The sequence below is a fragment of the Sminthopsis crassicaudata genome, chromosome 1 (genome assembly GCF_048593235.1).
Source record: "Sminthopsis crassicaudata isolate SCR6 chromosome 1, ASM4859323v1, whole genome shotgun sequence".
Lineage (NCBI taxonomy): Eukaryota > Metazoa > Chordata > Mammalia > Dasyuromorphia > Dasyuridae > Sminthopsis > Sminthopsis crassicaudata.
In genome coordinates, this window is record NC_133617.1 from 471,591,394 (window position 1) to 471,617,467 (window position 26,074).

At 36.3% G+C, this 26,074-nt stretch overlaps 2 protein-coding genes across 3 annotated transcripts in view; one reads left to right on the forward strand and one right to left on the reverse strand.

Annotated features, from left to right (window-relative positions):
* CDR2 (cerebellar degeneration related protein 2) overlaps positions 1–658 on the reverse strand; it is a 29,615-nt gene extending 28,957 nt beyond the window's left edge. The window contains exon 1 of the mRNA XM_074281024.1: positions 265–658. Coding sequence (XP_074137125.1) covers positions 265–343 — 79 coding nt within the window. The 5' untranslated portion in view covers positions 344–658. The remainder of the gene's footprint in view (positions 1–264) is intronic.
* Positions 659–927: 269 nt separating this feature from the next.
* Positions 928–26,074, forward strand: part of LOC141550402 (transmembrane protein 180-like) — a 50,417-nt gene continuing 25,270 nt past the window's right edge. Inside the window, exons 1-4 of one of the 2 annotated variants that reach the window (XM_074281022.1) lie at positions 928–1,330; positions 16,571–16,752; positions 18,772–18,947; positions 21,037–21,768. In XM_074281022.1, the coding sequence (XP_074137123.1) occupies positions 18,798–18,947; positions 21,037–21,768 (882 nt within the window). In that variant the 5' untranslated portion in view covers positions 928–1,330; positions 16,571–16,752; positions 18,772–18,797. The remainder of the gene's footprint in view (positions 1,331–16,570; positions 16,753–18,771; positions 18,948–21,036; positions 21,769–26,074) is intronic. The other variant, XM_074281023.1, reaches the window with a different exon arrangement.

Below are 26,074 nucleotides of genomic sequence, written 5' to 3' on the forward strand. Positions count from 1 at the left end.
CTCTAGTCTCACCACCACCTTTCTTCTCCACCTCCACCACTCCTTTCTTCCTCAATCCCACCCTACTCCTTTCTTTCTCAGTCCCACCCTACTCCTTTCTTCCTCGGTCCCACCACTTTTCTTCCTCAGTCCCACCCAATGCAGCAGTTCCTCACCCTCCGGTGTCCGCCTCACAATTATACAGAGCCCGGGTGAGACTCGTCCCCGGACACACCGAAGATGATCCCCCCCCATCCTGGGGAATTTGGGGGGTCGTCCCCTCACCTTGTTGTAGGTCCTGCTGGTCGTACCACGGCTCGTCCTCCTTCATTTCAAACTCCTCCACCAGGTTTTCCGCCAACATCGCGACGGGGTATCAGGGAAGCGAGCTCGGTCCCACCGCCTCCGCCCCGGCTGCTGCCCCCGGCTCCCCTCAACCCAGGTCTTTGCCAACGCCCACAAGCCTAGGAGCCCTGACGGCTAGCGGGCTCCCGCACCGCTCTGGTTTCCTGGCTGGCAGCCAACGTTTAGCGCCCAGGTGCTGGCGCACCCGAGGCAGCCCCGAGCCGGCTCTCCCCGGCCCGCGGCCCCAAACGTGGCACTTTCCAAAAGTAGCCCTCCCCAACCAGGGAGCGATTCAAAACCCAGGCCGCGCTCCCACCAATCCCAGGCCGCCGCTCTGACGAGGGGCGGGCGCTCTCTCCAATCACGCCCTTCGGGTAGAATCGATTCGCCTCGGCTCCCAGGGAACAGACCAATGGAGACTCTAGAGAGAACTAAGGAGGAGGAGAAAGGAGAAAGGAGCGCTGAAAAGCTAATCCAACCACGCCCCGCGCCCTGAAATGGAGAGCGAGGCGCACGCGCAATGCGCGGCTCTCCACCCGGCTTCGCTCTCTGGGGCACGCCCCATACCGGTACTGAGGGAACCAGCGCGGTTACGGAGGGGGAGGAGGAGGAGGAGGAGGAGAGGCGGGGGGGGTGGTATCAGTGGCCGAGTCGGGTGCTGGCGAGAAACTGAGACCCTAAACGAGGAGCCGGAAAAGCGCCCCAGGTGGCAGATGGTGTAAAAGGTCTTATTCACTGATGGGATGTGGTGACGCTCCGGGAGACTGTCACCTGGGCTCGCTGACGTCACCTTGGGAGTTAGGATGAGGATGGTGAGGGGCTTGCGGCTTGCGGTACTGCATAATGGTGCAAAGCACAGAGTCTTGGCCCTGGAATCCAAGAACCCGGGTTCTGACCTTGCACAAGACATTTCACTTGTCTGGTCCTCAGTTTCCTCAGTTGCAAATGATGGAGTTGGGGTGGACGGACCTTGAAATCCCTTCCTCCTGGATCTATACTTGCTGAGGTGAGGAGTGCGCATCGCAGGATGGAGCGGGGAGATGAGGGGTGTGCAAAAAGGGGGGGGAGGGGAGGGAGGGAGGCTAGAGGTTCCGCATAAGGAGTGGAATAGAGAGTAGGGAGTTGCTTAAACTGGTGGGTTGGTTGGATGTGGAGTTATCATCCAGCCGGCCCCCGTTTCCTCAAATGGCAAACGAGGAGGTTCGACTACGTGGCCTTTGAGGTCCTTTACACCTGCAGGTACGGGAGGATGAAGTGAGGTATGATGGGAGGGGAAGGTTGTTGACGGATTAAGTGGAGGGAGCTGAAGGAGCTGAGAGCCATCTGGTGCACTGAGATTAGGTTTCCTTGGGGAGAGAAGGGCTGTCTTTGCAAATCTAGTCATCAATTCAATACCATCGAGTGTAGATGTTATTAAATAACTTTCCCTTTGTTTTTCTCTAGTCATTCTCTTAATCTTTAGGATATAGAGCTGGAAGGGACATTTGGAAGTCACCTAGTCCAATGTGCTCATTTTTTACAATAGGAAATTGAAGGGAGGTGGAGAAGAAAGAAACGAGACCCAAAGAAGTTGTCTGATTTACTTTGGTCGCATTTGGTCCATCATTCTTTTCACATGGCCGCTATTTCTTCCCTACTGACTCATAGTTGACTTGAGGATTTGGCAGAACATACTTTTCACTCAGCCAGCAACTGGTCATGACCAAATGTTAAAGAATGTCATTAAAGGTCTGTGTAACAGGTCTTACAGGATCTTTGCCTGCCTTAGGCATAGGTAGATTGTTTTCAAAGGTGCTGCAACAAACCTATTTTTATGGGTGGCGCTGTTGCACCTGAAATGTTCACACTTAAAGTTTCGTTAACCCATGTAAGGTAAAATGATATGCTCCCAGGAATGCTTAGAATTTTAAGCTATTATTAGTTATTCACACTTTATATATGTTATGTATTCTTTTCTGGAAGAATATTGGTAGAGATATAAAAGCACCTTATTCAATATGAAAGGCTTCCATTGAGTAAATAACTTGTTCTATTTAATTATTTTACTAGGTCTTACCCTGAGTGGCCCACTTGACTCTCTCTGAACCTAGAGAACTATAAACTAAAACTAGAGAACTATAAAATTTTTATTTTAAAATGCATAAAATAAAATACATAGAATTACCAAGGAAATCAATTATATTAAAATTGTTGTTGCTTTTGTTCAGTTTGGTAAAGATTCCAGAGTAGTTTACCATTCCCTTTTCCAGCTCATTTTACAGATGAGGAAATGGAGGCAAACAGGGTAAAGTGACTTACCCAGAGTCACACAATAAGTATCTCAGGCTCAATTTGAATTTATATTCTAGGCCAGGCACTCTATCCACTGGGCTACTTATATTGAAATACAGTCATCAAATATTAAAGAAGCAAATCTGTGGACCCCAGATTAAGAACCACCTTCCTCTCCTCCCCATATACAAGAGAAGAAAATCAGAGGCTACAGAGATAGTTACTCAATTTTATACAGTTATGTCAGCAAAGCCTGGCCTAGTCATTTTGCCAATAAATTGTAACATCTATATAGGGAAATAAATGTAATTAAGGCAGATTTCTGATAGCCTAAATACAATTATATTAGTCATACTTACATATATGTTGATTTTCTTGTGACATGACATACACAGTTGTTCCCAGTTAACATTACCATTACTATAGATTTCTAAAGAATTGTCCCATCCCCACTCCTTCAGTCATATTAGATAGTTTTCATTTGATCCTGAAGTTGGAATCAGTAAAAGTTAAATATATTATCTAGTTAACACATTCAGGCTTCTGCTAGAAGTTTGAAAACTGATGATTACATTTTAATATTGGCAAGGGAGCCCTGAAACTCTCTAAAAATCCTCCAAGGAGAAAATCTCCTTGAATCCTGCCTCTGTAAAAGACCCCACTGAGGACAGCTTCATTCTATTATCTAGTGGGCCTCAGAGTTGGAGAATTCCAATCCTATTGAATTGAAGAGACCCCCATTCAATTCTAAGATTTTCTATTCAATTCAGCTCAAACTGTACCCAGCCCCATCAAGTACTGCCCCCAGCTTGTAGATAAAAAGAGCCAACTTGGGGCTCAGTCCTTGCAGAGGATCAAATATGCCATGACAAGGAAACTCACTCTCTTCCTGGCATAGCAGCCCTATTCCTCTGCCCACCAAAATGATAGTCTCTTTCAGCGTTACTCTCTCTTAACTCTCACCTAAGACTTTATACCTCTCTGTCAGGATTTCTCTATTAGAAACTTTGCTTTTCTGCCAGGACCTTGCCACTAAGGAATTCAGTCTTTCTATTCATGCATAGCAAAGACTGACTTCCCAATGCCAATAATAAATTTCTTTTTATCAATCTAGCTTTTTAGGTTCGTAAATTCCTTTACTAAGGACCTCTTGCGCTGCCAGAAGGGGGTTCTCACAACTCCCTACCTTGCGCCAAATCATAAGGGGATTTAGAGGAGCCAAACCTCTTCATTTGGTTCCCTGAACCCCAAACCTGCCACTAACCTCATCATTTAACTCCCTGATCACCAGGAATCCAGATCTCATCATTTTGGTTCCCTGAATCTAATCTCATCAATATCAGGTGTCATGGCGATAATTGAAATCCACAATTTATTTTAGTTACTACAGTACATTTCCATGTTTCATATCTTCCCTTTTTCCTCTGGCAAAGAAGGTTTGATTAAAGTGCTAGTAACTAATGAAATAATCTACTCAAAACCTGAAATATTCCCAGAGGCTGATTTAGGGATTGGCAACTTTTCATGTAGTAATGTGGACTGATTTAGGCATTGATAAAGTAGACTACTTTTCAGCGATACTGTACGGGCCCATTACCTTTTGACAAATTCTTTTCCTATCTTTGTTGTCTGAAATTTTACTGATATACCTCATGTATTTCTGGAAATAAAATGGGTAATTTTACTTTAGTACAAATGAATTTCCCAAGAAAAGATTTGGTAACTCATTCAGTGAATATTAGAAATGTTAGAAAAGGAAGAAATATCCATCCCCAATAAAAGTTATATCTTAAATATTATAGATAGTCACTGTGGGCACCATCAACACAGAGATTATAAAGTGACAAAAGACATGGCAGTTCCCTCAAATTCCAGGAAGAAAAGCTGGGGGAGCTTGGAAGAATCCAGAACACTAATGTTGTTACTTTGTTGTTTGTTCTTTATTCTCCAAGAAGTCCATGGCATCAGGGAGGTGGATTTAGGTGAGGATGGATGGTGCAAAGTCACCTGCCTCCCTTCTCCTCCAGAGCCATCTGGATCTAGTGAAAGATACAAATCAGAGTGACTGAAGGTGGCCCTGGACTCAGTGGGAGACTTAGGTCTACTTTAAGCTAAGATCTTTAGTGAGTCTTAATTTGAGGCGAAGCCCATGCTGAGATTAAGGTTAAAGCTGGGTAAAAATTGAGCTTTTTACTTAGTTTAAAAAAAAAAAAAAATCCAATCTAGGAAGGGAAGACCCTCAGGGTTTCTGGCTAAAAACGGAAACAATTGTTATTTACATTCATTCTGAGTCAATCTGGGCTAAATTGACCTTTTGGGGCTTGGTTTGGGACCTATTCTTGGCCACTCACTGAGAACTGAGAATCAAAATGATAAGTGTTTAAGACTAAGTCCTTAAGAAATCTAGTCAGTAAGTCCCAGGATATCTTGGGAGTTTTCATCAATAAAAAAAAAAAAAAAAAAAAATTACATTTCTTTGGGCAGAACACCCACAGGTAATTAAAGAATTTAATTCTATAAGAAATGACCAGCTTAGAGTTAAATAAATGAGAAATAACATCACTTGGGAATTTTTGTTTGTACAAGCCACTGAAATCATTGCATATAGGGTTGACTTTTTGGAAATTTGTTGCTTCCTTTCTCTTTTGTGCTGACTCTTCAGTGATCCAGTCAATATGATTTCAGGAACTGATACTCTTTAGAGGAAAAAAATATCTAACTGAGCTCTTATTTCTTGCTCTGAGAAATGGCTAAGCTGATTCAGAAATTCCTCCAGGACTTCAAAGATCTGGAAAGGAAAAGCTAATCCTGGACTTTATGAGCTCTACCAGTACTAAGTATTTTAACAGACTACCTTTAGTACATTTTTTTTCCCATGAGGGAATTATTAAAAATACAAAAAATTTACTGATCTTTGACTTTTTATTGTCTTGATAAAACATTTCTCTCTATTGTGTACTTCCCTTACCTTAATTGTCAGAATTAGACCATGGTCAAAAATAAAAATAAAAAAAGTACTACAAATTTAAAAATAGGTGACTACAGAGACCCATTGAAGCAGAGATTACTGAATTTATAATTTGTAAATTATGATTTTTGGAAATTGAAAGATTAAGGTATCAAAGATACCTTAGAAGTTCATCATCTTATGTATACATATATTGCATTTAACATCTTTAACATGTATGGGCCTACCTGCCATCTGGGGGATGGGGGGAAGAAGGGGGAAAGTTGGAACAGAAGGTTTTGCAGGGGTCAATGCAGAAAAATTACCCATCCATATATCTTGTAAATAAAAAGCTATAATAATAATTATTTAAAAAGAAGTTCATATTGTTGGGGTTCAAAGGAAACCCCAAACAGACCTGTGTCTTAGGGTATCTCAAAAGAATTGGCTCAAACCTATCTCCTGGTCAAGAAGCAAAGTTTTATTATAATTGTAACACCAATTGAAGCCAGCTAAATTCCAAGGAAATTTAACAAAGAGCCAGAAGCAAGAAGATGATTTTATAGGAAAAAGAAACAAAGATCAGATACAAGTCACTATTAGGCTAATTTTATGGCTTAGAGGTAAAATTGAGGAGTGGTAAGGGCTGGGTTGTACCCATTACTGGATTCTATGACTTCTTGAAGAGTAAAGGTGGAACATCTCCCATCTTTGAGAAGTGGAGCACTTCCCAACATTGAATTCTATGATTTACTGACCAATAGATTCTTCTCTGACAGCCAGCATTGTTTGTGACACTCCCAAGGCTGGCTAGCCTTAGAATTTCTCACATTTTTCCTAAGAGCTACACATCTTCATTCTGAATCTATGGCTTTCATACTGTTTAGTTTTAGAACTCCTTTACTACTTTAGAACTACTTTACTCTTAAAAATTATTGAGGACCTCTTTACACTCTTAAAAACCATCTTTAAGAGGGGCATCTAGTTGATGCAGCAACCACTGGGCTTAGAATCAGGAAGATTTATCTTCATGAGGTCAAACTGGCCTCAAACACTTAGTAGTGATCTTGGGCAAGTCACTTTACTATTTGTCTCCGTTTGCTCTTCTATAAAATGACCTGGAGGAGGAAATGCCAAACCATTACAGTATTTTTGCCAAGAAAACCTTAAATGGAGTTATGGAGAGTCAGTAAGAAAAATTATACTTTTAACAATTATAGAAGACTCTTTTGATATGGGTTGTGCTCCCTTTAAGAAACTAATCCTTTTAGATTGATTTATTCCTTTCTGATTCCCAGCCCCTCCTAGCTCTGATGCATTATCAATTCAAGAAGCTAGGACCTTTGATTCACATATCCTGTCAAAAGCACCCTTTTGAATTCCAATAGGTGATCCAGGCTTTCACAACCCCTTCCCCCCCAGATCTGAGCCAACTTGGGACATCACCCACAGGTCCCTTTAGCTAAATATCTCATTATAAAAGAGCCAAGCTGGAGCCCTCTCTTTGCAGGGGTTCCCAACATGGCAGCCTTACTCCTGGCATGCCACGGATCTCTGTCCCCTGGAATCCTATTTCCGGTGCCCTTTTATCTCTACCTTTACCTTTTACTAACTAGACTTTAACCTTACTTCCAAACCCCATAATAAACTTCCTTTATCAGTCTAGGTTTTCAGGTCTGTAAATTCCTTTACAGGGGACTCTGTGCCGTTACTAGACCTCATTTAACTCTGTATCCTTGTGCTGAATCCAAAGGGGTTGCAGGAGAGCTCTGTTTGACTCCTTGTACCCCGAACCTGCCACTAGACCTCAATCAAACCTAATTTCATTCTAGACCTTGTCACTTTCACACACTCCAAAATTATTGAAACTTCCAAAGAGCTTTTATTTATATGAGCTATATCTGTTGGTATTTTAGCATATTAGGAATGAAAATTGATAAATCTTTTATATAGCTTTTTATTTTTCCAACTACATGAAAAGATAATTTTCAGCATTTATTTTTGCAAAACCTTGTGTTTCAAATTTTTTTCCCCTCTGTTTCCCCCTCCTCCATTCCCTAAACAGTAAGCAATCCAATATAGGTTAAGCATGCATACTTTTTCTAAATATATTTCCATGTTTGTCATGCTGCAAAGGAAAAAAAAATTAGAAAGAGGAAAAAAACAAGCAAACAACAAAAACAAAAGGTGCATATACTATGCTTTTATGAACATTCAGTCTCCATAGTTTTCTCTTGGTGTGGATAGAATCACTTCACTGTTGAAAAGAGCAAAGTCTATCAGAGTTGATCATCCCATAGGCTTATTGTTGCTGTGCACAATGTTCTTTCAGTTCTACTCCACTTAATATCAATTTGATGAGGTTCATATCCCCTTGATTCCTCGTGGTGATGAGGTTAGTGGCAATAAGAGAGTTGTTAAAATCCTCTTTTGGTCCGCTGCAGATTTAAAGTGAAAGAATTCTCTTATCCCAAATTATTAATGGCAGAAATTGATGAGGTTCACTGCAGGGCAGAGAGTTGTGGGAACCCCCTACTGGTCAGTGCAGGTTCTTCTTAAATGAATTTACAAACCTGAAAAGTTAAACTGGCAAAAGAAGTTTATTATTAAAGATCTAGCAGAGAAATCCCGACAGAGAGGTGAATAAAGTCTTGTTAGGGGAAATAGGTGAGAAAGATAAAGAGGGAGTAAGGCTGAAAGAGAATGTCTTTCAGCAGACAGAGAGTCCCTCACAGGTAGCTATGTCAAGGGAAGTCCCTTGGCCTGGCATGATTCCTGCTTTGAGGTCCTCTGTTACAAAGGATTGAACCCAGCTGCCCCCTTTTATAATTGAAACCTTGGCTAGAAGCTGGGGGTAGCTCTTGGTTGGGGCTGGGAGCAGTTTGAACTGGAATCAGAAAAGGGAATCTTGGAATTGAATGAGTGTCTCTGGGCTAATCTCCAACTCAATAGTTAGATAGAAGTAGGAGTGGTCTAGGACTCAACTAGTCCCTCCCAGATAACAGAATGAAACCACTTTATCTTGATTCTCTGGGGCAGGTCTCTCAGAGGAAAGCTTAGCATCCTCCCAAAGTCAGAGAGAGAGAAAGAATTTCGGGGCTGCCCTTGTCAAAATGAACACTTTGTTGGATAGAAAACAGTTTGCTAAGAGACTGACTTCTATAGTGGCAAAATCCTATTAGGGAAATGGATTCTGGCAATGAGAAGAGAATGTCTTCTCAGCGGGCAGAGTTTTCTACCAAATTGCTTGGGTCTCTGCAAGGAGTGAGTCCAGAAACTGCCCTTTCAAAGGAGTCTTGAGACTTCAGGACTCAGGTTCCCAGGTTTAGACACTTATTAGTATCTGACCCAGATTCTCCTATTAGAATTAATAACACTTCAAAGAGATGCTTTTTGATCAGGATTTCTAATTGAATTAAAGGCTCTGGGATCCTGGAAAGATAACTTATCTGGGGGGATATGCCTTCCCCAGGAGGGGCTGAGACTCCAAAAGGGATCACAGATCAAAAGGAAATACAGTTTCAGAGAGATAATCTTAAAGGGAACATAGCTTCAGTAAAGAGAACAGTTTCCCTCCCACTTCAAGCTCATGTAAGTCTTTCCAGCTTTTCTGAAATCAGCCTATTTATTTCTTTAAAACAATAATATTCCAATATGTTCATATATCATAATTTATTCATCTATTCCCCAAATTACTACAAACAAATTTGCACATTTGGGTCCTTTCCCCTCTTTTATGCTTTTGTTGGGATACGGATCAAAGGATGTGTACAGTTTGATAGCCCTTTGGGCATAGTTCCAAATTGCTGTCCAGAATAATTAGGATTATTTCACAACTCCAACAATGCATTGTTTTTATGCTTCATACAGCTGTTCTCAAAACTTTTTGATCTTGGCACTCCTTTACATTGTTAAAAAATTTCAAGGATCTCTCCCTAAAGAGCTTTTGATTATATGAATTATTCTACCAATATTGCCCCATATTACAAATAAAGAGTGATTAGTATTACTATGAAAATAATTTTGGCTTCATCCTAAAGGGGTCTCAGGGCTGCATTGAAAAGACAGATTTTTTTTACCCAGTAATCAGAGATCTGTCATTCAGCTTTATTAAGATTCTACTTGGGTCCTCAATTTCTTTATGGTTATTTTTTCCACTATATTTGTCTAATATCTTGAACTTCAAAAGGATGATTTTACTACCATTTGACTTCTGAGTCAGAATTAGTAGAGTAGGTCATACTTCATAAATCATCATATCTAATACAAAGTCAAGGGAAAAAAATCCTTTTTAAAGTCTAGTCTTTGATGACTTGAATATTGCTTTTAAGTTCTATTTCAACTTTTTGAATTCATGGCAAGGTTATTTCCTTGACAAATTTGCCATACATTAGAATTATAGCTTGAGTCTACATTCTCTCCATTGACAGAAATATCTTTATGGTATATTATCTACAAGCATAAAATTAAAGAGAAGGCCTGGTTAATTCAAATTCAAATCAAATCATTATTCTTTACCTTCTCAATTATCTGACTTATTTAGGCAAAAAAGACTTAAGCTCAAATCACTTAAGTTATTCTGTTTGAATAGTCCAGTAATTACTTTCTAAGTCAGAGCAGAGAATGGGGCTTTTTTTTCCATGTGAAGTTATTTGGATAATTGTCTGTTATTTGCTTAAATTAGAATGTAGGGACATAATAATCTAACAAAGCAACTAGATAGTTTTTTTTATTATTATAACTTTTTATTTACAAGATATATATGCATGGGTAATTTTTCAGCATTGACAATTGCAAAACCTTTTGTTCTAGCTTTTCCCCTTCTTCCCCCCACCCCTTCTCCCAGACGACAGATTGACCAATACATGTTAAACATGTTAAAGTATAAGTTAAATATGATATCATATACATGTCCATACAGTTATTTTGCTGTACAAAAAGAATCAGACTTTGAAATAGTGTACAATTAGCCTGTGAAGGAAATAAAAAATGTAGGCAGACAAAAATAGAGGGATTGGGAATTCTATGTAGTGGTTCATAGTCATCTCCCAGAGTTCTTTCACTGGGTGTAGCTGGTTCAATTCATTACTGCTCTATTGGAATTGATTTGGTTCATTTTATTGTTGAAGAGGGCCATGTCCATCAGAATTGATCATCATATGGTATTGTTAACAACTAGTTTAGTAGGTTAAAAGAGAATTGAGAAAAAAAGGGATATATAACACGCTTTAAATTTATAATTAAGGTTAAAAGGGGAGGAAAAGAATTCTTAAATAATGAATCCATATTTAAACTCCATATGCTAGTTTAACATTAATTTATTTTGCATATGGTTAAATTGAAGCATTAAATGCATGAGTTGATCAAAGTCCCAGAGAATATTTACATGACAGCCAAGTTCAGAACTCCAAGTTTAGTTATTAGTTCATACTATTCATCAAGAATGAATATTGAAATCCAGCTTTCATCATTGAATGCACAGGATTTTGGATTCTGATAAGGGACCAGTCTCCACTGCAACCTTTTTTCTTATTTGATAAGCAAGATGCTTTCAGAAAAACCTAGAAAGATTTACATGAAATGATGTAAAGTGAGTACAAAGTAACAGCAATATTTTGAGATCAGCTGTGGGTGACTTAGCTATTCTTAGCAGTACAATAATTCAAGACAATTGTGAAGGATTTACAATGAAAAATGCAACCTTCCCTAGGCAAAGAACTTAATGTAGATTGAAGCGTTAATCAGTCTTTTTCCTTTGGTCAATTTAACTTTTTAAGGAGTTTTTTTTCCCTTCAGTGAATTTTTGTGCCTTTCCCCCCATTTGTTCAATTCTGCTTTTCAAAGCATTCTTCTCATTAGCTTTTTGTACCTTTTTTTTTTTTTTTTTTTTTTTTATCATTTGGCCTATTCTGTTTTTTAAAGTGCTATTTTCTTTAGTGTTTTTTCTTATCTCCTTTACCAAGCTGTTGACTCTTTTTCATGATTTTCTTGCATTACTCTTAATTTCTCTTTCCAATTTTTCTTCTACCTCTCATACTTGATTTTCAAAATCCTTTTTGAACTCTTCCATGGCCTGGCATCAATTTATATTTTTATTTGGAGGCTTTAGATGTTGGATTGTTGACTTCGCTGTCTTTTCCTAAAGGTGTGTGTCTTTGTCACCATAGTAATGTTTTGTGATTAGAAATTTTTTTTCTGTTGTTTGCTCATTTTTCAAAAAAATTTTTTGACTTTTAATTCTTTGTTGAGGTGGGACTTTTCTTCTAGGATGGAGCGTGTATTTCCTCAAAATTTCAGATGTTTTATGCAGCTGTTTTCAGAGATTCTTCTGGAGACCTATAAGTTTTGGGTTCTTCCAAGGTGATATGATCTAAGGAGAGATAAATTTATTATTCTCCTGCTTGTGCTCAGCTCTGTAAGTGACCACAAGCACTCTTTTTCTGCTTCGGAATTGTGATGAGGGTCCCTGCTCTATTGTTTTCTGCAACCTCTGATGTGCTAGTGCTTCTCCTCTCTCTGGAATTGCCACCTAGGACCACGACCCAGATCTGAGTATGATCAAAGCAACAGAGTCCTGCCTCCAGTACCAACAAAGAGACCCCTCCAGTTTCCTTTTGATCAGTTGTTTTTAAGCCCTTACTTTCTGTGGACTTAGAGCTATGGAAGCAACTGCTGCTGCTGCTGCTGATTCAGTCAAAGTGATAGTATATTTTAGACCCTGGAAACAGTCTGGGGAAAAGCATGAAGATGGAAGATGGTATGTCCTGCACAAATAATAGTTAAGTGGATCAAACGAAGAATATGTAAAGGAGAGTAATGTATAAGTATAAGTGAACCAGATTATTATGAATGGCTTTAAATGACAAAGAGAAAGAATTTATATTTTGTCTTACAGAGAAGAAGGAGCCATTGGAGCTTTTGACCAGGGGATTGACATGATGATGAGTCCATTTTAAAAATATTCCTGGCAGCTTTATAGAGAAGGAATCAGAGAATAGAGAGATGGGTGGCAGGGAGATCAGTTAGGAAATCATTTGCAATTGTTCATATGAGAGATGACAAACTACCAAACTAGTGTGCTATGTAAGTTAAAAGGATCTATATTTGAAAGATGTTGTGGAGGTAGAATTGACAAAACCTGGGAATTGGTTGGTTATTTGAGGGAAGAAGAAAGAGAGGAGTTGAGAATGACCTTCAAAATTGTGAAACTGGGTATATTAAAGGATAGAAAAGCCCTCAAAAAATTAGGAAGTTTAGAGGATGGATAGATTTTGGGGAAAAGATAGTGAATGGATATTTTGATTTGGGGAATGAGAATATTCAATAAGGCAATTGATGCTTAGAAGAAAAACTAAAGCTGGCTGCATAGAAACATCTAGGTAGAGACTACTAAACCTATGAGAGCTCTCATCATAAGCTCAACATGTCCAAAATTAAACTCAATTCGTTCTCCCCAAACCATCCCCCTTCCAAACTTCCTAATATTATCAAGGGGATCACCACCTTCCTAGTCCCTTAGCTTCCCAGTCTAGGAGATATCCTGGACTCTTCAATGTCAGTCACTCTCCCCAGCCCCCATGTGTAATCTGTTCCCAAAGCTTGTTGATTTCAGCTTTGCAACATTCTCTCCTGATAAATACCAACACCTTCGTGGAGACCCTCATCACTTCATTCATGGACTACTGCAGTAGCCTGCTGGTGGTCTGCCTGCCACTAGTTCATCCTTCCTTCCATGCACATTTCATTCACCTCCCAAAGTGATTTCCTTAAAGTTCAGATGCACTCCTCAACTTCGTAAACTCCAGTGGCTCTGTATTACTTCCATAGTAAAATGGAAAATCCTCTGTTTGATGGAATCTCTTCTATATTCATTATTGGTTACACTAGTGGTGTCAAATTCAAATAGAAACTAAACCATATATAGGGAGGGATCTCTGTGGGGAGCACATTGACTTAGAAAATCACATATTAACATTATGTTCAATTATATTTTTATTTATTTTAAAAAATATTTTCTAATTAACATTTTGACCAGGTTTTATGAGTGGCAGCTTGATACTCTGTATAGCACAATAATTTTCCATTACATTTGTATATTATAACTTGCTTAGTCATTTCCCAATCACTGAGCAGTAGGATAATTTTTTTAAAGTTTTTTTTTAAGGATAGGGAAGATTTAGCCATGTTTATAAGCAGCAAGTAAAGAATTCATCAATAGTGAAAGATTGAAAATTAGAAGTGGAGGATAGGTTTGGAGGCAAGCTATTGTAGTAGATAAATTAGAAACTATAGAGACTGGATTTGGTGAGAAGGGCTTCCTAATTATCTGAGAATGGAGTAAAAGAAGGAAAGAAAGAAGAATTATGTCAAGGATTTTTGAGGTGTAGAGAAGAATAAGAAGCTCACCAAAAATGGCCTTTTCCCCCTGAGTAAATAGAGTATGAGGCAGGGCCTTCTGCTGAGAGGCAGGGAGGTCAAGCAACTTAATACACTTAAAAAGGGAAAGTTCAGAACAGTATCTTTTGAGACTGAGCTAATCAACTAGGGAAAAATAAAAATATTGCCTTGCTATGGAAAGATGCCAATTGAAATTAAGTGCCATAGATTTGTAGTTGATTCATTGAGCATGATCTTGTGATTTTTGCCAGCAATTTTCAATAGGAACGTAGAAAGGAAGTAAGAATGGAAGAGTTAGAAGGCAGGATAATATAGTTCAGTGAGGTCTGAGTAGACATAAGCAGAGATAGAACAAGGAGGCAGGATTTTTATTCTTTGTAACAAGGGAAAAGTTGCAGTCATTAAAGGTGCTGCACAATACCTGAAATAAACCAACTATTCATTTTGGGACCTAGTGATTATCTTAAGATGCACACATACTCTAAAGTATACTTTTCTTACTTGTCTTTTCAGTTGTATATTACAGATTGGACAATAGATGTTCTAGGCCAAATTCTTCTGAATGATTATAGATTTATTTTAGGAAGCTATACAATTTTTCAAAACTTAATATAATCAGAAAAATAACACTTCAAAGAGGCCAATTCCCATTTATTGGGAATCCCCCTTATATTTGTTTTGCATGTTCTCTCTGACAAGGAAGAATACATACATGCCATGCATGTTTATCATGTATCAGATACATATATGTATATCATGCATATATTTTTCTTTGTTTTGCCTCATATTAATAATAATATGATTTCCAAAATTATTCTTGTAAAACTCGACTCTTTGCCTTCTAGAATCTCATATTCTAAGCATTCTGTTTCTTTACTGTGATGACTGCTAAATCTTTTGTGATCCTTACTGTGACTCTGTAGTACCTGAATTCTTTCTTTATGGCTGCTTGCAGAATTTTTCTGATCACCTAAGAATTCTAGATCTTGAATATAATATTCCTGTGAATTTTCATTTGGAGTTTCTTTCAGGAAGTGAGCAATGGATTCTTTTAATTTCTACTTTTTTCCTTTTATTTTTTTCTTCAATTTAAAAAAAAATTCAAACTGTTTTATTTTTAATTCCAAATTATCTCTCTTCCACTCATTAAGAAAGCAAAAACATGTATAATCATATAAAATAAATTTCTGAATTAGCCATGTCCAGAAAAAGAAAGAAAAGAAAAGAAGAAAATATGTACTTTGAATGCATGAATTCTCTGTCTGGAGGTGAATAGCATATTTCATCATGTGTTCTTTGGAATTGTAATTGGTCATCTGTATGTGCCAAAATGTTTGTGGCAGCCCTTTTCATAGTGGCTAGAAGCGGGAAGATGAATGGATGTCCATCAATTGGAGAATGGTTGGGTAAATTATGGTATGTGAATGTTATGGAATATTATTGTTCTGTAAGAAATGACCAACAGGAGACATACAGAGAGGCTTGGAGAGACTTACATCAACTGATGCTAAGTGAAACGAGCAGAACCAGAAGATCATTATACACTTCAACAATGATACTGTACGAGGATGTATTCTGATGGAAGTGGATATCTTCAACATAGAGAAGAGCTAATCCAATTCCAATTGATCAATGATGGACAGAATCAGCTACATCCAGAAAAGGAACACTGGGAAATGAGTGTAAACTGTTATTTTTACCTTCTGAATCCAATTCTTCCTGTGCAACAAGAAATTCGGTTCTACACACATATATTGTATCTAGAATATATTGTAATATATTTAACATGTATAAGACTGCCTGCCATCTGGGGGAGGGGGTTGGGGGAGGAAGGGAAAAAATCTGAACAGAAGTAAGTGCAAGGGATAATGTTGTAAAAAATTACCCATGCATATGTACTGTCAAAAAAAAGTTATAATTATAAAATAAAATAAAAATTAAACAAAAAAAAGAAAAATTAAAAAAAAAAAAGGAATTGTAATTGGTCATTATGTTGATCAGAGTTACTAAATCTCCCAAAGCAGATTATCTTTACAGTATTGCTATCGTTGTATAAATTGTTCTATTGGTTCTACTTGATCTTGTATCATTTCATATACATATTTCCAGATTTTTCTGAAAGAAAGCACAGTATTCCATCACATTTATATAGCATAACTTCTTCAGCTATATCCATACAATTTCTAGTTCTCTCCCTTTAAAAAAGAACTATTATAATATTTTCCCTCTTTCTTTGTTCTCTGTGGAGTATAGAACTAGTCGTGGAATTGTTGGGTCAAAGAATAAACATAGTTTAAGAGCTTTTTGTTGTTCTCTAGTTTTAAGCTATCTGGGCAGTTTTCTCTTATTGTTTTTTAAAATATGTTATTTAGACTTTTTTATTGCTGTTCACTGTAATGCAATGAGTCTTAAATGGCTTCTTTTGATCTATTTTTCAGATCTGTCATTTTTCTTGTGAGACATTTCATATTTTTTTCTATTTTTTTCAGCCTTTTGTACTTTGTTTTATTATTTCTGAATATCTCATGTAATCATTCACTACCTTTTATTTGGCCAGTTCTAATTTTCAAGGAGTTATTTTCTTCAGTAATTTTTGTACTTCTTTCACCAAGCTGTTAATTTTCTTTTCAGATCTCCCAAATGATGTATATGATCCAGGGAATCCGAGTCTCTTGGTCTGAACTCTGCAATGTCCTGACCCAGGTTTGGATCTGTTGGCTTGTCCATGGCTGAATGTCATTAGACTACTGCTTGATTGAATTACTGTTAGCTACACTGGGAGTGTTAGCTCCTTTGGACTCAGAGCCACACAAGTATGTTTCTCAAACTTGTTCCTTGCTCAGTATAATTCACTATGCACCTCTTCTCCCTATAATTGTGTTTTGGAACTAGGTAATGAGCAACAAAGCTGGCAAATGGCATCTTGCACCTAGTGCTATTTCAGAGGCCTCCCCTGGGATTTCTTTTTGCCCTGGTTCTTTCTGCTGTCATGCTCTATCTGGGCCTTTTGCCCATCCCTGTGTGCTTGAATACTTTCTCCTCTACTGCTATTTTGCTTGCTCCTGGCCAGTCCCTTTTGCCCTTGTCTGCAGATCTCTGTTTCCCTTAACTATCCTAGGCTGAAAAAAATTACTGACTGTAACTTTTTCTTGACTTTCCCAATCAGAATTTGGTTTGGTGCATTTTCTAGGTGATTGTGGATCTAGGTTAGCTAGGAAAAATGCTTTTTCTCACTCTAACATCTTGATTTTGAAAGCTTATTTTTTTTTATTTTTTTTATTTTTTTATTTTTGCACCTACTTGTGAAAGCCTGCCTGTTCCCTTCCTATTAATTTCAAAGATACAGTTAATACCTGTTAGGTAATTCTCATAAAGATTTTGTAGAAATGAGAAAGTAGAGCTGTTGGTGATAGTCTTTGGCATCCTTATATTCCTATGACCTTTTAAAAAAGGAATGAAGTCCCTGATTTTTCCAAATATTTTGTATCCTTTCTTCTTTTGAATGTCTTGAGAATTAGCATCATAGCAATCTCAAGATTCTGTCACCTCCAATGTTGAACTTCGCTTTGTAGACTTGACCTATTTTAGATGATCTTTCCATCTTTATTTTCCTTTCATTTCTGTTCATCATGTAGTATATTCACATTGACATTAGGTTTATTGCCATTGGTGGAGAAAGATGTTTTTTAGAAAATTTGACTTTCCCATTTTTTGGGGGGGGGAGGAATCTGTTTGTGATCCTCTGGTTTTCATCTTTATGATTTCTGAGGTTGATTTTATTGAATTGACTCTCTTGCTAAACTTTCTGAAAATTAGCTTTTCCATTTGCTACTAATCCTTATTTTGTGAGGTATTACTGATTGCAATCTTTTTGCCATCATTATCCATAAGATTCTACAAAAGAGTTTATGTTCTATGTTCTGTGGCTTACACATACATCTGCTTAGCAGATAGATCAAATGTTTATTAGCTAAAGTTATTTCAAGGCAGACTGATTTGATTTTTCTCTTTTCGTTGGCTGATTTACATGAGTTAAATTTCCTTAGCAAATGGTAATTATCTTTGAAAACATTTGCTGCAAAAAATGTCTGTGAATATTGCCACAAATATACCATATGCCATATGTACCAATAGGATTTTATAAATATGAAAGGTAATTTTGATATATTTTTCATAGTAAGCCATATGCACATTGATGTGTTAAAACTGAGCAAAGGCTTTTTTTTTTTTTTAAAGTAAGTTTTCATTGATATGTTGGTATGTGTCACCATAGTTTTCCCTAATGTCTCTCCCCCTCCCAGACTCTCATATAACAAATATTTTTTAACAAATAAAAAGAAGCTGAAAAATCATTGAAAAAGTCTGAAAATAAGTGCACCATATACTTGTGGACCTCCTACCTCTGTAAAGGGGGATGGAAGTGGGTGGGAGTGATTTCTCATATCTCTTATTTTGAACCATATTTATTTAAACTTCATAATTTTGCTACATTCACTTTTTTTTTTTGGTGAGTTTGTTTACATTGTTGTAATTGTATATTGTAGTGTTCTATTGGTTCTGCTTAATTTTGTATCACTTTATTTTGATTTTTCTATGTTTTTAAGTATTTATCACATTTTTTGAGTAAAAATCTCAACCCATTAAATGACACCCATATTAATTTTTTTCTTTAATATTGTTTTGTACTCTCATTCAAAATGGCTTTATTTAATCACATGTTCTCAGTGTGATTAAATATACTAGCATCTGAGAGGTTTTCGTTTCTCTTACACTTTGTGATAGTTTTAGTAACTTGTAGAATGAAAATCTTTTTATTTTTGTTCATAATAAAGGGAACAAGAAGTACTCTGCATGGAAAATGAAGCTTGTACGAATTCATGCCAATGCTTTGGCATATTCCATGACTACGCTAGGGACTGCGATGATGAACACAGTCTTTAATTTTTACTACATGCAGCTTTTTTTGAAGCGATACAAGATTTCAGAAGCTGCCTTTCACCAATCTCAGGTAAGAGGATTCTTCCTTGGTCTTTTGTTTTTGGACAGAAATACTTCTCCTCCATAACAATGTAATAATTAATGGGACATGAGTGTGAACTATTCCCTGAAAGTCTGTTGGAATTATATATACAATATACAATGTGGAAAGCAGTTTGGAATCCTCTAGTTGTGAAATCTTCAAGTTATCGAATGTTAATTCCATAAATACTAGTTTAATGCAGTCTTTTAAAAAACTAATTACCCACTTGTTTAGGATGAATAAAGATGTGAGCCAAGTGAGTAGTAATGTTCACTGTACTTCAAGAGGAGGTTGGAACTGGTTGGCATAAATACACAAACATTTGCAAATGATAACAATCCATCTGTTTACCAATAAGTCATCTAGCAATTTCATCCCATTACTAATATATAAAACCATAAATAAGAAAGAAAAAGGCTTGCCACCAATAAAATCATTTCTTACAAAGCCTTTGTACTAGAACTAAAAGTTTCATTCCTTTAATAATCATAAAACCAGGATAGTGAGATGTCACAGTAAATAGAGCCATTGCCCTGGAGTCAGGAGGGCCTGAGTTCAGATCCAGTTTTTAGACATTAGCTGTATGACTTTGGACAACTCACTTAACTCTGATAATCTCCTTCTCCTCCATAATTATTAGACCAAGGACTCATAACTTGGATTCTGAAAACTTGTTTAAAATTTTTTTTATAACTGTATTTCATTATTATTGATTTCCATTATAACCTTGTGGTTTTTTTTTTAATGTATTTAAAAACATTTCTGTGAGAAGGAGGTTTCACCAAACTGCCAGGAGTTCATGTTACAAAAGAAGATCCCTAACTTAGAGCCTTGTTGACTCTTACTTGGTATAAGGGGTTTTTTTTAAAGCTTAATTATATGGTTTCCTTGTATGTAGCATATTAGAAACAACAACTAGAAGGCATTTGTTTTAGAGATTTGTTTCAGGAGACAGGCAGCAAGGGAGATGGCAAAAAAACAAAATAAAACTACCCAGAACTGTGGTATAACTGCATAATAAAAATATGTCTATAATAGTGATGTTTAATGATCAAGAAAAGGTTGAATTATGTTCAATATATATTGTTTAAAGGCAGCTTTATATAATGAATAAAGAGCTAGATTCTAAATTAAATCCAAGTTCCAGCCCCAACTGTAGGAAATTCTGGCTCTGTGATCTTTAAGTCACTTAAATTCTTAGTGCCATAGGCAAAGATGAAGAGCATTTGTTCTTTGCAATAATTGAGGGTTTCTTTACTGAAAATTCTTTGTGACAATGAGAAGTTAACAACCAAAAATATTTTTTACTAAGCAGAAGGAAAATACACAGTGAATTTTTGTAAAAAAATGAACAATTTTAATACCTAGTAGAATATCACTTAAGTATAGTTCATTCTCTGATAAGGCTAGATAATTAAAGTATTAAGACATATTTGTGTGTGTGTGTGTGTGTGTGTGTGTGTGTGTGTGTGTGTGTGTGTTCACAAAAGAAACAAATATTGACATTCTGACTTCCTTTTATAGAGCTATTTATAGATATTTATAAATTATGTTGAAACTAATAGACATTTGACATCGGTCAGAAAATGGATAAATTATGTAAGAAAAGACTTAAGATTTAGAATGGCAGAAACTATCACAAAGTTTTGCATTCATTTTTGATAATACCATCTTGATTCCTTTATAAGAAGTAAAGATTGATATCTTAATTTTTCTGGTAGAGTTATATAATCACAAACCAGGTTGTTAATGCCTTAGTTGCATCAATATGGATCTCAAAGGGATATTACAATTTTAACATGCACGCCCTCTGCTGGTTCTGAAAAAAACTTCATAATCATAGAAATGGAAGATTGTTAGAAAACAGCTTATACCTTACTAACAAATGCACAAACAATTGAGACTTCTTGTCCTCTTCAGTGACATAGCTATCCATTGCAGGACAGCTCTGCTATGTTGTCAATAGGGACACAGTACAAACAATAAATACTTGATTACATTAAAAAAAAAAAAGTTTGGGCCTGTTTTTAGTTTTTTTCTGAATCAAACAATCCTGCATCTTTTTTTTTTTTTCTAGGTAATTTTTATGATCTGGAATGCTCTTAATGACCCTCTTTTTGGATATCTTCAAGACAATGCCAAGGCATCTTATTGTTCAGGACGTCAGATTGCTATCTTGTATGGTGCTCCTTTCTATGCCTTGGCATTCCTGCTTCCTTGGTTCCCTTGGAAACACTACCGTGAAGGTGACTGGCTTAGTGGGCTTCACCTTGTGATATCCTTGTGTGCTTTTGATGGCATGTTGACATTTGTACAGCTGGCCCAATGTGCCCTGTTTGCAGAGATCTCCACTCGGCATGAGAGCAGGCTTCAGCTTGTTAAATATAACCAAGTGGCGTCACTAGTGGGATCTACCAGTATACTTTTCTGTGGCCTTATCTCGGATAACATGGAGAATTTACCCCATTTCCAAGCTTTTTCCATTGTCATTGCTGTTCTTGCTACTGCCTGCCTTTTCTATACTGGTATTTATAGTATGAGTCACTATGAACTTAAAGGAAGCCCTGGAGAAACCAGTATCTCAGAAAGTCAGCCGGAACTCTCCTGGGCCTCAGTAATCTCGCTGACCAAACAGATATTAACCCAGAAAAACTTTCTGCTTTTCTTGGCAATGAATTTCTTTCAAGTCTTCCATTTAACCATCTTCAGTAACTTCATGATGATCTTTGCAGATAACCTCATCCCCAAAGATGCTTTTTCTTCTTCTATGAGGAGCATCATGTATGGGGCAGGGTTTATTTGTCCACAGGTATGTAAAAGTGTTTTTAATTTTTCCTATAGGGATGAAAAGAGAATTAACTCTTTGCTAGTTTTAAAATCAGCAATGTCCCAAACTAGCCAATGTCAAGAGACCAGAGAAAGGAAGAAATTTTTAAAAATGCAAGTAAATATCTAATCATGCATTTGTTTTACAAACTAACTGGGGCTTTTAAAATAAGAATTTTAATTGATACTGGCATACTGAACATATAACTGGCATATAAACATACATAGAGACCCATACATAAATAGAAACATCATTCATTGCTTCATACATTCATATATATGTATATATATATACATACATATGTATATGTATATATATATACATATACACACATTATAAATACACATACATATACTCCATAGTTACCCTACTCCCATGTTAGGGGCAGGCATGTAGAGAAGCAAAGGTCTTGATGACATCATGGAGAATCAGAGAATCTTCAGGGATCTCATTATATTTTGTTGTAGGATGGGCTTCTCTGGAACAAAGAACTACTTTACCAGGTCATTTTATATGTCAAGAAAGCAATAGTATTGCTCACTTCCTTTGGTGTTACAATCTTCCCTGTATTGGGGTTTCTTACAACCTCTTTTCACCTAAGAAATTTTTATGCAACTCTAGTCATATAGGTATATAAAATAGGAATTTAAATCAAACGTTTAATGGTAATAAATCATAATTTTTGCAACCCCCACCTTCAGTTATATGATCCCATATAGAGTCATGACCCATAGTTTAAGAAGCTTTGCTCTATACAACCAATCTCCTTTGTTGCCAAAAATTTCTGTATAAGATAGTCTTTGGAAAACCCAAATGACAGGAGGTAGGTGGATCTGAAGCTTATTTGAGACCCCACTCTCATAGAACTTATTGTCTTGACTCATAGATGTAGACATAGAAAGGACCAGAGAAAGAAGTCATCCACTTTAGCCCCTTCTTTTTACAAGTGAGTTGATTGGTTTAGAGAAAGTTATACAAGTGTGGTAGTAGAGTTAGAATTCAAAGCCAGACTTCTTTACTCTAAATCAAGAATACTTTTCATTATTTCATATTATTTAGAAAACAATAGGAGCTAAACATATATCTATAATATACAGTGTTTCAAAATAAAGTACAAAACAAAGTACTACATGAGATACAAGGAGAGTAATTATTACCAAAATGATCAAGAAGGGTTTTCTTGAAATATGTATACCAGATTGCTGTCTTGGAGAGGAGGTAGGATCTTAACAAAAATGAATGTCGAAAACTATTTTTACACGTAATTGGAAAAATAAAATATTATGAGGGAAAAAAAAGAAGGGTTACCTTGAAAAGGTAGCATTTAAGTTGGGATTTAAAGGACTGATAGACATTCAACCAAGAAGGGGAAAGGAATACATTCCAAGATTGAGAATGGCCCGAACAAAAGCAAGAAGGGAGGAAGTTGGTGGGCATATTTGGGGACAGGTCATGATCTAGCTTGGCTGAAGCTTTGAGTGAAGAAAGAGGAGTGTTATAAGGCCATAAAAGCATTCTGGCAACAGATTATAACAGACTTATTTGTAATTCAAAGGTGTCTAAACTTCACTAGGTAGACCCTAAGGAGTCACTGAAGATTTTAGAACAGAGCTGTGACATGATGTGATCTGTTGGCTGGTGTGAGGGATGTGTTGGGGGTAGGGAGTAGACTCGAATAGAGCAGAGGCAGAAAGATCTTTTATATAGTTATCTTTATTTCAAGGGGCTTCCCAGCTCTCTACAGATATATAACATTTAAACATAAATAAACATAAGATTATTTGAGGAGAGGGAGAGCACTTAGAAGTAGGGAAATAGAAATAGGGAACTAGAAAAAATATCCAGTGGGAGATATCAACTTAGTTGAGCCTTAAAGGAAGTTAAGGATCCTAAAAGGCAGAGGTGAAGAGGGGACTATGTGTCCTAGGTATTTGGTACAACTTAATATTGGCTTAACACTATTGAAACAAAACTTGATTTTAATTAAACAGATTTAATCTTGCTTATCCAGTTACTTATAAGATTACATTTGGTTTGCCATAATTATTTTTAAGTTGTTAGCCATCATATTACTAAAGAAATTATTAGACTTAATTATGTTAATTTGAGAAAAGATTATGTTTTATAGATTGATTATATATACAGTCATAGATTTGTAAAAGCTTTAGAAAGAAAGGGAAAATCATAATGAAGAAAGGAAGTAGGCAAGGGAGGATGAGAAAAGATTGGGAAAACTCAATGAGAACAAAATTAAATAGGATTATAAGATCATGGATTTAAATCTATAAGGAATTTTAAAGGTTAGATTTTTCAAAACTCCTTGAGCTTTGAGTGATTCATCTGGCAGTCATCAAAGTGCCTGCCAGATATCATGGGGACAAAATCTTGGTACAACTTAATGAACCTTTATAGTATATTAAGGGTAATAAAACACATTCACAATGGTAGGAGAAGGTGAAAAACTTATTACATTAGTCCAAGCAGGTTAAATATAAATGTCTGTACTCTATTAATAATATTGGAAATAGATAAGAGGGAATAAATACAAAAGGTAATATAAAAGAACAATAAGCAAAGCTTAGTAACTGATTAAATTAAAGAGAAAAGGGTGAGGGAAAAGTTAACAATAACATTAAGCTTTTGAATGTAATAGTCCAGTAATCTTGATTTAATGTTTGATGTATGACTTCCTTGAGTTTTCCCTGAAGTTTTGTCAGGCCTGTGGAGGTAACATTTCCTCAATGTGGGTCCTGATTGCTTCACGTGGGCATTTAAGATTCCTTAAGTGTATCTTTAGTTAAAAGAAGTTTTGTCCAAGGGATCTTAGTCCAATTTTCAGGCAAAAGAAAACCCAGAATATTCCCAGGGTTAAAATAACAGTAAAGATGACTGATTTATAATAACCACATGTCTTAATTAAAGGGAGGTAGGAAAAAAAAAACTTCACTAATAAAACTTTAGTGTATATAAGCTGAATCTTAGTGCCTAGAGAACCAAATGTAAAAGTTTGATTTATCACAGATAACATATATAACATGAATGTTATTCCTGTTTCTCAATCTTAGTGTCAGAATAAGGTTTTCTATGAGAATAAAACCATGTAAAATCTCATCTGTCAAGAACTCTCAAAATTTTCCTGTAACTGAGAATTTATCCCCTTTAGCTATGAAAAACCTTATTTTAGCAATTTTGGATGCAAATATTTTTAAGACATATAATGGACTTCCCTACTTAATTAAATTAAATATCATTTAACTCCTTAATGTCTCAATTCTCTCATCTGTAAAATGAGAGGACTGGCCTAGATTGTCTCAAAGGACCTTTCATTTTTTCCCCTGCAAATTTAAAACCTAATTTATATCTCTTAACATAATTTACCCTTCTGTTGATGACTCAAAGTCATCATTAGGAATATTACTCCTAATATGATCTATTGAAGTGTGAGTACAGTTTGCCTGTATAACAGTCCTGGATTTTATTCAGTTATTTGTCTGAGACACTTTAATAGTGACGATTTTAATAAAGAGCACTAGGTATATGGAATTTCATTTTCTCAAGTTGACTTCTCACTAATGCCAAATAATACTCATGAGGTAAATGAGTAAAAGAGAGAAGAAAAAACAATAGTAATTTTATATATCCACTGCCCTATCTTCTGCCCAACCAAAATTCTATAAGCACAGTACTATTCTTACTACCCCTATGAGGACATGCGACATGTTTGCCAGATCTGTGATGGCAACAGAATGCTCTCAAATGTCTATTCAATAAACATAAAAATTAAAAGCCCCAGTTCTCAGTTTGGACAAAGTGAACAGTTTTCAGGGAAGGAAGAATAATTTTTTCACACTTGGTAACATTTTTCATTGCAATCTGAAAATATTTCTTTTGGCATTTATGAAATTATGAAATCCCTCTCACATACATTTTTTTCCTAATAGTGGGAAGTAAATCAACTTTGTTTAAAAGGGTAAACTTCTCTGTTCTTATAAAATTAGCATAAGGATAAATATAATGGAATCATGAAACTTTGTATTACAGTAGAACTCCAAGAAATACCTAGAATTACATTAATTAATCTAATTCAGGAAGCTCCCAAAAGAGCTATTTATTATTCCTTAAAAGAAAACGTCAGACATAGAAAATAGAAAAAATTATAGTGTAGAATAATTAAGATTTTGTTAATAGAAGTAGGTATAACATCAAGTTCAAGGTTGTTGGCCCAAATGAGCTTTTATAAAGAGAAAAGATGAGGGGCTGTCAGTAAGAAGCTTCATAAAAAGTTAAG